Raw genomic sequence first — 13,011 nt, 5'->3', positions numbered from 1 at the left:
TCCGTTGGAACTTTTTCACTAAAATAGTTCAAGTTCTTGACCAGGACTGGTGCTAGATCCAGTTTTTGATCAGCTCTATAAAAAAAATAAATACTTCATGGTTCAACAACCTGAAAGTCAAGGCAGAGTCATACTATTACTCTATTATATCCAGCTAAAGTTTTATTAGCCACTTTTGGTTAAAAATTATAGTGCTTGACAGTAACTACACATATATGTATATAACATACTTTATTGAAATTCCATCCATCCATGGATCCATTTTCTTCCGCTTTATCCGGGGTCAGATCGGCTTCAGAAGGGAGGCCCAGACTTCCCTCTCCCCAGCCACTTCTTCCAGCCGAGAAACATAGTCCCTCCAGCGTGTCCTGGGTCTTCCTCTGGGCCTCCTTCTGGTGGGACGTGCCCAGAACACCTCATCAGGGAGGCGTCCAGGAGGCATCCTAACCAGATGCCAGAGCCACCTCAACAGGCTCCTCTCGATGTGAAGGAGCAGCAGCTCTACTCTGAGTCCCTGAGACCAAGCTTCTCACCCTATCTCTAAGTTAAGAACTGCAACTGGTTTGATGAAATGGTCGCTTTTCATGTAAATCTTTCACACACAATTCTTAATATTGATCATGCTACTTTAGTATTTGAATGCATGTACTGTAAAATCGACACTGTTGGGTTTCTGCAGATAGAAACTTTTTAAAATATTAATTGAGCTTACTGTACTGTTTGATAACTAGGATCAATTTGAATGCACGTATGATTGAATTGAAAGGATTTTATAGAGATGGCATTTGCTGTGATTTGGCACTACATGAATAAAACTGGATTAAATTGAATATTTAAAAACATAAATGTTATTTTTATGTTTTACCCATTGTTAGCTCATTTTATATGTTGAAAGGCGCTTTATAAATAACTACATAGTTCTTAAAAGTTACATTGCTATTAGCTTGTGTTGCTAATAATAGTTAGCTTGTCACTGAGGATAGTGCATCCTGCTTGTTTCCCAACTTGCAACTGGGAAATGTTCAAGTCCAGAGATAAATGCATCACAGGATAACCAGTCACCGGCTCTTTTTTTACATCCATCTGCTTTAGCTTGTAATTGAGAGTTCTGCTCATCCTATTTGAGTCTTATTCGATTGAAGTAAAGATCTTTATTTTTTTGTCTCTTTGGTCTCAGCTGGTCATTGTACTGAATGTGCGATGTCATGGCGCTAATGATCAAATGGAAAACAGAGACACAAAGAAACTATTCTAGCCTTTCTTGGACTCCTAACTTTAGAATAAATAAATTGTGGGTAGTTGTCTTGTCATGACTGGGCCACAAGAAGTTCAACAGCTTAATTTGATTATTGAGACCAACAAAGAAAAGCGGACAACTATTTTTGTGTTAGATTGAGTTAAGAAGACATTTCCGGTTTGGATCTTAGCTTTATGTTGACTTGATCATTCATCCATTATGAAGAAAGTTAGAGAAGCGTTAATATTCAGCATTCGTTGAGGCTTGTGCTTCTTATGTGGTACACTTCAAGAGAGACTGATAAAACAGTTCCTCTATAGTTCATCATTTTGTATTGTCTGCAGTTTCCCTCTGCTGTCTAAATAAAAATGTGTCAGTATGTATGGAAGTCCAGGAATGTAACTGATGTGGGTGAGTCACATGAAGGAAGTTCAGAGGGAAAAAGGAAATGCGGGTCAGTTTTACTCCATAAATTCCCATCAGCCTGACTCACCATCCACTCAGCATTATGAGCCGCTGTAGTGGCCGTTATGTAGCAGAGTACAAATAGTCACATACCCATCAGATGAGTCACCGGGATGAAAGAAAGCTTCATCCTTGCAACACATTTAAAGTGTATGACTAATATTAAAATAGTCCTTTGGGTACTGACTGTTTTTCCATCCATAGCTGGAATAAAATAATATTCCTATGACTGAGTACATGTAACTTTGTTACCAGTTAGAGAGAAGATGCCTCACACAGTAGTATTTCAAGGGTCTCCTCCTGCATAATGTTATAAACAATAATGTTGTTATCCACTGAAATTTTCTCTCCAAAATGATCTCTTATTAGATTTTCAACTTCCTCCGCTTAATTTAACCCACACAAACATCCAAACAACTCCCATTTTAAATCGCACTCCTGTCTGCTCTGACGGCACGATTTGCAAGCGACGTTTGCAAGACAGACAAACAGATTTAATGACTTGCACATAATGAAGCGCCAAATTTACAGAAGCAGACTTGTAACCTGGAATCTCAGATGCGTTCTCCATGAGGAGGGGGGACGCTGATGTCAGACTTTCAAACTACTTGATTGCTGCTGTTATCACTTGGCTGTGAGCTCTCTGTTTGGAATTCACACATTCTTGTGGGACAATGCAGAAGTGTGACAGATCTGATTATGCTGGTATTTACCTGAGGAATTATCTGCATTCTTTCTGGTCTCTCTCCCACCGCAGACAAAAGCTGAGGTAAATGTTTCTGCATTGGAGCAATGGAGAGGGGCCCTTATTAACATTCAAACATCAGGAGCCATGTGGAGACTTGGCAGCACTCTAGGTTCATGATTTAAGTTTAGGATCTGGATATGAACAATCATGTTCAAGGACAAGTTTTGTGCTTTTCTATTAGGTTTTAGAAGCTGAATGAAAGCCAGCTGGGAGATTAGTGTTGAAGTGCTGAAGTTCACTCTGGGTTACCTCAATCAGCATTCCTACAGAACTTTTGACATGAGCCATGATGTACAGGGCTGGACGGCTCCTTTTATAGGAAAGACAGAGAGAACGTGTATTTAGGACTACTTAAAAAAAAATAAAAATAAAAACAGAATAGGAAAAAAAAAAACACCCTCCTTTGAAAAAACAGCTGCTTGAAAGATACCTTACTGAAAATGTATAAAGATGTGAGAGTTAAAGGGATAAATTTTATTAAATTTTAAGATGATTAAATTTTTTTCATCTGTGGTAAAACGTGGTGGCAGAATCATGCTGTGGGATTCCAGTTAAATCCTGTCTTGAAAAGTTGGAATCAGAATAAGCTTTATTTGCCATGTTGGTGCACAGACAAATTTCTTCTCAATGTACAAACATTTTTAACATAAACACTGTCATTCTATAAATTAGCAAACACACTCCAACAAAGCTCATTTGCCTGATTAAAAGTGCATTTTAAACCTTCAAATAGAAATTAAACAATTTTTACAAAACCCACATCTCTATGTTAATTTTGTTTATTGGCCTAATGCATTATTCTAATCTTAAATGTTATCTTTTCTTGAGCTATTAGCTGAAAATGATCATAATTTACTGAAATAAAGACCTTAAAACATAAGTCTGCTCTGACTCTGTTAAATCCTTTGAACAAATTACAGCCAATTTCAATATTTCTAATAGAGATTTCTATAAATACCTACAGATCCGTCATTTTGTGAGCTCTCTTTGGAGGACAGGAAAATTACGTACAAAATTGTCAGAGTTAGAGAATATGATTATCATGACCAAATCTCCCAAAGGACTTATCTCTAAGATATATCATTTACTATCTGGCTCTGACTCCTCAGGTTATGATGCTATGAAGCTGGTGTGGGAGCGTGACCTAGGACTGACATTTGATCTGACAGATTGGGAAGAAATCTGTGATGGGGTCTTCCCCAACTCCACCTCAGTTTCTTTACATGAGCAGAACTTTAAATTCTTCTACCGAACTTATTATACACCTGTTCGCCTTCGGAGGATGTTTCCTGATGCTTCAGATCTGTGTCATAAATGCAAAATACATAGGGGCACATTTATTCACTTATTTTGGTCTTGCAACTGTATTCAATCTTTCTGGAAAAGAGTTCATCTCATGATACAAGAGATCATTGGTAAACAGTTCTCACTAACTCCCTCCTTCTGTCTCTTTAACCATGCTTCAGACATTCTACTTAATGCAGACACTAAACATCTGCTTGCAATCCTTTTATTTCTGGCCAAGAAATGTATACTATTGAGATGGTCAGCACCACAGGCCCCTACAGTTGATATGTGGATATCACAGATTTCAGCCATTGTCTCAGTTGAAAAACTCACTCATGACCTTCATCAAAAGTCGGACAAATTTTGGAGGATCTGGGCCCCACTGCAATCCTTTTTACAGAGGCTGTAATTTATTTTTATTTATATATATATATATATATATATTTTTTTTCTCTCTCTCTTTCTTACTTTCAATATATCACTCATTTGGCTGTCTGACAGTTGTGACTATTTTGAATTATGACTACTGTATTTTGTGTATGTGGGCTGTATGTATGTATGTTTTTATTTTTTATGTGGACTTTGCAGTGCTCCTTGTTGTTTTGGGGTGGGTTGTTTTTGTTTAATTTTGTTGGTGTTTACATAAAGTTATGAAAATCAATAAAAATAAAAAAAATAAAAAATAAAAAGAAACACGAGGCACTGTCTCAGAAATGGGAGGTGCTAACAGGAAAATTCATGTCAGCACCAGCAAGTCCAAACACACATATAATAAAACATATTTGCATATAAGCTCCATGCAGGAGCTTATATGCAAAAAAAACCCAACATAAGTCTGTATGTAATTCATCCATAATGTGTTTCATCTTGTGAACTGAGTCACTGAACTACATGGACCTTTCAATAATTTTCCAATTTATTGAATAGGTCTGGGATGTTAATATGTATATACAGTGTTTATTTTAAAGTAAAAAGCTGTTCTAAATCCTGGTTACGACTTGAGGTTCATTTTCCAGCAGAACTATAATCATAAACACACAGCCGGAGACATGGTGACTATTTTAGATAAAACTATATTCATGTGTTGAAATGGCCCAGTCAAAGTCCAGACCCCAAACCAACTGAGAATCTAAAGACTTAATGAGATCTTCAGACTCTAAATTCAACTTTAACAGTCGGTGCAAAGCTGGCGCAAGCATCATCCAGCAAAAGATTTGCAGCAGTAAATGTAGCAAAATCCATTTCACACTTTTCAGATTTTTATACTTTTGACACATTGTTGATACTTTTAGGGTGTCAGTAGTGAAGGCTAAATTGGAATTTCACATGACGCGCTACAGACGTTGCTGGACGATGAGTTCTGAGGGAGTGGATAGGAGAGGAGAAAGAGGAGGATGGAGGGTTGAGTGGGGACAGGGAGGAGGCGCAGGGGGGTGGGTGTTCATTCAGAACAGCTGAAGAAAGGCATGGGGAGGTGGGAAGAAAAGAAAGGGGGAGGCAGGGGTGGTCCTAACTGTGACATGTGTGTCAGTCTGTTGAAATGTGTGTGGAGACCTCTGTTCACTTCATTCTGCTGACTGACTGAGGAGCGCTGGAAGTGAGAAGAAACAACTCAAGCCCTCAGAGGGACAGAGAGGAGGGAAGGCTTACTTTTACAAAGTGTGAAGAGAAGGGAAGGGAAATAGTAGACTGCTAGAGCTTAGTCTTAGGATTTTTTTTTCTTTAGTTTTCAAAATCTTAATTTGTTGCATCTTTTTTTGGGCTTGCTTTTCTTCTGGCTTCTCCCAATGCTTGGAACAATTACTTTAACAGGTAGGAACCGCTTTTTACGTCTGAAACACTGTTGCTTTTTGTGTCTGTCAAAGTCAGAATTAAGTCAAACTATTTACGTTGTAAATCTGGATCCATTCATTTGATGTGAATATAATGGGACTCATTCAAGTGTGTTTTCCTTGTGTAAGTGAGTTTTGCCAAAAGCATTGTTGTACTAAGGGTGTGGTTAGTTTGCGTTGTGGTTTCTGGAGGTTTTGGCATGGATGAGTGATCTCAGTTGGAGAAAGCTTTGCCTAGATTACCGCAGAACATCACACTGTAAGAAAATCTGCTTTACTTAACTTTGCAAACACATTTCACAGCAATAATCTCTGGATTTATTATCCTGAATTAGTGAGAACATTTTAAACATGTTTCAAACTTTGCAGTGGAAAAATGTCCATCAAATGTCCATCTTTGATTTTCTTTTTTTTTTGTACAGACTAACATCTGAGCAAACACACTGCATCCCATGATGTGAGGTGTTTTATTAGATTAGTGGGACTCTAACTCCCAGTGGGGATATTTACTCACGGAGGATGTGTAGGAAGAGAGAGAAATAGAGAGAAAGGGGAGTCTGGAATTGATCGCATGCCAAAACATATCCTCTTTCCCAGTTTTCTTCATCTTAACTTGATAGGGTGGTTTAAATAGAGCAGAACTGCATCACGATAGTTTAGAAACTGACCTTTTTAATACAATGTTGTTTTATTTGAGTGGTTTATAACTCTTGATGTCCTCCCCCCTCTGCACAAACAGAGATGCTCTGACCACACCTTTAAAGATGTTAGTGTGTGTATGAGGGGTGTTAAGTATCGTCTCCGTTGGGGGAGGGTGACGATGTCTCCTTGCCCTGTTTTTAACGGACTGCTATTGTTTTAAAACTCCAGACCCAGACTAAAGCATTTGCATGTATTTGTATACTGTCTCTCGCCCCCGCCCTTGCAGATAAAGGCGACCCCAAACGAGTCATGCAACAGCCCCAACAGAAACGCAACCTGACTTCAGCGCAGACCAGAGTAGATTTACAACAATCAGCTATTGGCTGCAGCTCTGATATTTAATATCACCCTCACACACGAGGATATGTATCCAGCTGAGATAAGCATCTCAAATATGATGGCGAGTGTCAGGAATATGCTACACCCTCATCCCTGCATCCATCCAGCTTCACTTTAGATTCTTCCCTGCCTTTGCTCGTCCTCCCCCGCCAAATATTTACAGTCCCAGGACTTTGACGGTTGGTTGAGCAAGAAGACAGGGATCAAAAAGATGGCGAAGATGCCAGTAGTCTGTTAAACCAGCATGGTTCCTGTTTTACTGACAGTGTAGGTACACAAAGAAGTGGCTTACTAATAGTGTGACCCCTCCCACGCTCTTCTTTAATAACCTTTTCTGTTCTGGGGCCTAATTGAAAACAGCTCAGATGAACTGGTGTGAATGTATGAATTTAGATTCCATTATTAGTAATAAAAAAAAGTACCATACATGTAAGAAAAAAGCTACAAAACCTTTATTGTCACTTGAATCCTTTTCCTATTTACCACTGCAGTAACACAGTCAAACTCAACAATTTAAACTTCCTGCTAGCTGTAGCCATTTTTGATAACATAAAGGTCGACCACCCCCCTTCCTTTATTTTCCAGGGGCCACGGAGGGCTTGGAGGCTATTGTGTTTTTGTATGCTTGTGTCTGGTTTGAGAAGGGGGGGGTGGGACCCCTTCCATCCTGCTGTGGTGGAATTTGGGTCAAGGGGATTGGGACTTATTTTAAGGAGGGATACTGAAAGGGGGGTGGGAGGGTGTTGCATTGTTTAATTTGAATAGTACATGGGCAGAGGAAAGACACAGTTTAACCAAAAAAAAAGGAAGCAAACATTCTTGAAGTCCCTTGCTATTTAAGCTCACACTACATTGAGCTCATCTTAAAAAAATTTTAGGGTTGGGCATAATTTGCATTCCTCTTAAGACAGAAAAGGCAAGAATGTCCTTCATCATACTTTTAGTAGATAAATTAAGAGTGTTTAAGAGAAAAAAACATTCATCTTTTGTTGCCTAGGCAAGCATTTTCTGCATATGAAAGTTTAAATATTCTTGGTACGGCATCTCTGTCTATAATTCAGAAACAAGGGACGTAGGCCGATGTGCAGTTTAACATTTTTGTGTGGAACGACAACATCTAAATTATAGAGTTACTAGATGAGTTCAGTTGGAATTTACCAAGAACTGAGTTCAAGCACTTCAAAAAAATTATTCTATTTCAGTTTATATATTTAATTTTAGCATAAATTTGTTTGTAAAAAAAAAAAAAAAGAAAGAAAGAAAGAAATGTATAATGCAACCCCTAATTACTATTTTAATACTCAAGTTGGCTTCATTAACTGGCAGATTATTTCCCACGATGAGCTTGGTTTAAACAGCAGCTTAGTTGCTCTATGTGTAATCCTGTAACCTGATTCCTTGAGCATAAATCATTCTAAATCATTCTATTTTTTTAGAGACCCCAGGGATTTTAGACGTGAAATTTCCCAGACTGTAGGAAGATCTGAGGAGCCTCCGGCAGCTCTGCTGCTCCCCTCTGCAAAACGCCTACATTTGTCAAAACACTGACAGACCGACGTGTTGAACTTGTGGTTTATGTCTGCTATCTCAGCTATTATTGCAACATTTGCCCAACATGTGTTCAGCTGCGGAGGAATGCCTACAGTGAGATAAGTGTCTCTGTCTGGACCTTAAAAGCACCACAATGAAGCCCCAACACATTTTAGAGTAGCGTAGTAATCTAAAAACTGCATTAGCATTCATAAGTGTACCATTACAATTGAGTATGTGTATTATTTATCTGTATTGATGCCCATATGCTTTTTCCCATTTGCACATAGCAAAGTTATACCAACGGATAGCTACCAGGAAATTAGCATCTTTACAAATATTATTTTGTACAAAAGATGTTTTTTTAGTTTCATATAAAACGTTATATGAAATACAGAGTAAATTATTCTGACTCTGCAAATGATTTGATTTCCTCATCATTAAATAAAGGTTACAGATGATGGCTTTATATGGACATCATGGGGATTTCATTAGGAATCCTTCTACAGCACAAAAGTACAAACATACTCAAGTAATAAACTAAATTGAGAAATTTGATCAAAGTCTTACAGAAAGCTCTTTCTTTGCTTGTCGTTTCAGTTGGCCAGCCAGATGGTGTGCCGCTGGGTCAGAAGGAAGAGGCTCCAGAGAGTACAGAAACTGCCCCGGCTGATGGGACTCCTCATGTAAACGGCGAGAAAATGGAAAAAGAGTCACCAAGCACAAATGATATTTCCGCTGTCGAAGAGAAGGTAGCAGAGGAGAAGACGGATGATGCAGGTGAGGTCGGCTTCAAGAAGATTTTCACCATCGTGGGCTTGAAATTCACCCTTAAGAAGGACAAAAGTGACGAGACGGACCCTGTGACGCTTCTAACGGTCAAAGATAAAGAAGAGGAGATTAGCTCAACTGAAGAACCTGCAAAGGACAAGGAGGATAATGCAGCTGAAGAGAACACCCCATCTGAAGAAAATAAGGCCCAGATAGAAGCATCTACCCCTGAGGGAGAGACCGCTAAAAAAACAGACAAAGATGAATCCACTGATGCCCAACCTGAAGGCGCTGCTGCTGAGGCCACTAATGAAGAAGTCAAGGAGGAAAAAGCAGAGAAAGAAGCAGAGAGCACACCTCCAGCCAGGGAGACTGGTATGTCCCCCTTCAGAAAGCTCTTCTTCGTGGGACTCTTCTCAAACTTGAGGAAAAAATCCAGCATGAAAAAGACGAAGGAAGAGGAGGAAAAGGAGGCTGCTGAAAAAGAGGAGACTGCTAAATCAGAAGAATCCACTGCTGAGGAGAAGGGGGGGAAAGATGTGGCAGAGCAGTCAGTGAAGGAGGAGAATGTTGTGTCAGAGGAGGAAACCAAAGAGGAGGCTGTTGTAACAGAGGAGGAAACTAAAGAGCAGACAGCAGAAACTCCTGTGGAGGCGAAATCTGAACCCGAGTCAAAGCACGAAGCACCGAGCCCCCAGGAGGAGGCGAAATCAGATGCTACCCAAGAGGTTACAACTCCAACTGAAAGTACTACTGACCAGAGCAAGCATGAAGACCAAAAGGCTGAAGCAAGTGCCGATGAGAAGGTTCCAGCTGAGGTGAGTGCAGAGGCAGAGCTGCAGTCATCACAGGAGAAGTCCAAGTCCCACGGAAGCCCCTTGAAGAAACTCTTCACTGGAGCTGGCCTGAAGAAACTCTCAACTAAGAGACAAAAAAACAAGAAAGAATCAGATTCAAAGCTCACAGAGTCTGGGGAGCAAGGGACAGAACATCCCCAGTCTTCTGCTGAATCCGAAGAGGCTGCTAAAGTTGACAGCGGGCCTTCATCTCCAGAGGCCTCAGGAGAGCATCCTGTGGCTGCAGAGGCAAACCAACTTGAGTCCAGCCAAGAGACTGAAGGAGAAGTTGCATCTGATGGTGAGAAGAAAAAAGATAGTGTCATTGCCTCCTTTAGAAAACTGGTAACCCCCAAGAAGCATGCAAAAAGGTCTTCTGATAGTGAAGATGAAGGCACAAGCGACAAACCAACTAAGTCTGCCACTCTGTCCTCATCCGAGAGTGCTCCACTGGCAGAAAAAAATGTTGAGGAGGAAGAGGGGAAAGAAGACAAAGGTCAAGAGGAAGAGCCAAAAACTGAAAACACAGAGAAACTGACCAGTAGCACTGAGGAGACCAAAAGGAAAATGGACACCTCTGTATCCTGGGAGGCTCTGATGTGTATGGGTGGACCTAAAAAGAGGACAAGGAAGACCTCTGACTCTGATGAGGAGGAGACCAAAGCTGAAGAGGAGATAACAGGAGCAACAGCAGCAGAAGAAGACGTGAAAGAAGAACGAAAAAACGAGGATGCCACTGATTCTTCCCAAAATCCTGAAAATGAAGAAGTAGCATCTGCACCTGAGCCAGTAAGTGCACCTCCTGTGAGAGAGTCACCCTGGAGCACACTGAAACGCTTGGTTATGTCAAAAAATAAGCCCAAAAGTGAGGAGAAGCCAGATGGGGCTGCTGACCAAGCCCAGCAAGACACTGAAACACAAAAAGAAGAGTCCTCTTTCTCTTTGAGGAAACTCTTCCCCGGACGCAAGAAGAAAGTGGTAGAAAAGCAACCATCTGCAGACCAGGGCTCAGGTGAGGAGGACTCTGACACGCCAGCTGTGGTTCCTCTCTCAGAGTATGACGACCAAGTTGAAGTAGCACAGGAAGCACCAAAAGAAGCAGCTACAGTCCAGAGTAAAGTGTCTGCTGAGGACAGAGCACCATCATGGATTCCAGCCAGCATTGAAGGTGCAGAAGACCAACATGATCAGCTGAGTGATATTCCAGAGGAGGCGGAAAATGCTGCTACACCTAAATCTGTCGACACTGACATTGCAGAGGATGAAACTGACGACCTGGTTGCTCCTTCTACAGGTCTAGGTCGCACTGGACGTAGACTGTCCACCGCCGAGGTGAAGCCTATTACTCCAGCTCCAGCTGCGGCAACCTCCCCTGTTCCACAGGGTCCCAAGCAGAACAATGCAGAAGAAATCATTGGTGCTATTGAGGCTCAAATCACTGAAATCCCCACCCAGACATCTGTGACTCTGGAAGATGTTCCTCTCGAAAAAGCTTCTGAAAAAACTGAGAGTGAGCCTGAAACGGAAAACGCCAAGACTGTAACCATTGCCTTCCTGGAGAAACATGCACAAGGTGAGGCCTCGGCTCTTTGTATCGGTCTTGAGACAAAGGAGATTGCTGAAGTTGCTGTGGAGCAGGCTGTGGAACCTTCATTAGAAAGCATGGTACCTGTTGGTCATGCTACTGATGTTGAAATGGTGGTTGAGGAGAAGCCAGTAGAACCAGAAGAAGCTGCTGTTTCAGAAGATCCTGTGCTCCAGGCTCATATTAACAAAGTCCAAACTCTGGAGCTTGAGCCTCTTGCAGCCAAATTGAGTGAAGTTGCAGAAATTGAAGTGGCCAGTGAGAGCTACGAGCCTGAGATTGAGAAGCTTGGAGCTGTCAGCACAGAGAACTCTGAGGTCATTCAGCCCACAAGACGGACGGAGAACTCCCCTAAAACTGTGGTCAGTGCTATAGAGCCTATTCCAGAAACAGCTGTCTGCATTCAGAGTGTAGAAGTCTCTGAGGTAACTGTGGAGTCCAAAGAGGGTGCCGTGGATGTAGAAGAGGTGGCTGAAGAAAATCAAAACATAGAGGGGGCTGAAATTGCTCATCCTGCTGTTGTGCCAAGTGAGGAAAGCGCCGTCATCACTGAGACAGTGTTGCTTGTTGCTCCAAATGAGGCCGGGAAGAACAAAGAGATCGAGACTCAGAGTGCCGTCATTGCAAAAACTGTCATCAAGGAGGCTGTAGATAAAGTTTTAGAAGATGCACCACAACCCAAAAAGCCAATAGCAGCCATCCCAACACCAGACCATGCAACAGCTACCACAGAGGGTGAGATAGGCATCACAGCTGACCAAGTTGTCATCACTGACACCCCTGTTCCTGACGTCTATGAGAGACCAGTCCAGAAATCCCCTCAGCCCTTATGTGTTGCTATGGAGGTCATAGAGACTGTCCCAATAGAAATCACAGAAAACATTAAAGAGGACAACAATGAGGAGGAGGAACCCAAAAAGGACTTGAAGAAAGCTGTGGAAGTACAAGTAAGAGAAGATTCTGTCATTGAGGAAGAAGTAACAGAGATCAAAGGCGAAGGAGTTGAAGAAAGTGAAAAAGATCAGGAGGGAGAAGTGAAAGAAACCTCTGAGAATGGAAACAAGTCGGAGGCCCTTTTAGAGGAGAAAAAGGAGAAGGCGGTTGAGACCCATATGCCAACACAGGTGGTCCTGCAATCGGCCCAGGAGGTTGAAGAGCAGCCCGTGAAAGTAGAAACCGTGGAGATGCTAGAAGGTGAGAGTTCAAACACCAGCGTGACAGCTGAGAATCCTTCAAGACAAAACAAACTCCCAGACCTGACAGAAGAACCTCAGGAGTCCAGTTCTGCTGAAGCTGCTGCTGCCAGTCAATGCTTGGACGCAGACGAAAGCCAACTAGAGCAAAAACCATCAGCAAAGTGTGCGGAGGTGATGGCGCAAGTGATCGAGGTGATTGAGGAGGCAGTGAAGGAGATCGAGCCTGTGTCTACAGAGATCACAGCAGCGTCATGAGCAGGTAAGACTACATAAAGTATATCTTTTGATTTAAAGCAAATCCGTTTACTGAATAATGTTGGAACAAAAGCAGGGATTCTTTTGCTGGCTTATCAAATGGTGTTTTTCTTTTTTACATCAATGGCTCCTACTTTTATTAGAGAGTAGGGAGAGGATTTGCACACCAACTAGATGAAAAAGCTTTTGTTCAGGCTTTGAGTAACCAGGGTACCTTTGATATCAAAG

General features: G+C 41.5%; 1 protein-coding gene across 2 annotated transcripts in view; it reads left to right on the top strand.

Annotated features, from left to right (window-relative positions):
• Window positions 1–13,011, top strand: part of akap12b (A kinase (PRKA) anchor protein 12b) — a 47,996-nt gene that overhangs the window by 31,539 nt on the left and 3,446 nt on the right. Inside the window, exons 1-2 of one of the 2 annotated variants that reach the window (XM_044106939.1) lie at window positions 5,305–5,549; window positions 8,741–12,787. In XM_044106939.1, the coding sequence (XP_043962874.1) occupies window positions 5,525–5,549; window positions 8,741–12,783 (4,068 nt within the window). In that variant the 5' untranslated portion in view covers window positions 5,305–5,524 and the 3' untranslated portion in view covers window positions 12,784–12,787. Of the gene's footprint in view, window positions 1–5,304; window positions 5,550–8,740; window positions 12,788–13,011 lie in introns of those variants that run through there. The other variant, XM_044106938.1, reaches the window with a different exon arrangement.

This window comes from Gambusia affinis, linkage group LG22 (assembly GCF_019740435.1).
Source record: "Gambusia affinis linkage group LG22, SWU_Gaff_1.0, whole genome shotgun sequence".
NCBI lineage: Eukaryota > Metazoa > Chordata > Actinopteri > Cyprinodontiformes > Poeciliidae > Gambusia > Gambusia affinis.
The sequence above is the reverse complement of the archived record's forward strand: the minus strand, read 5'-3'. Positions and strand labels throughout refer to the sequence as shown.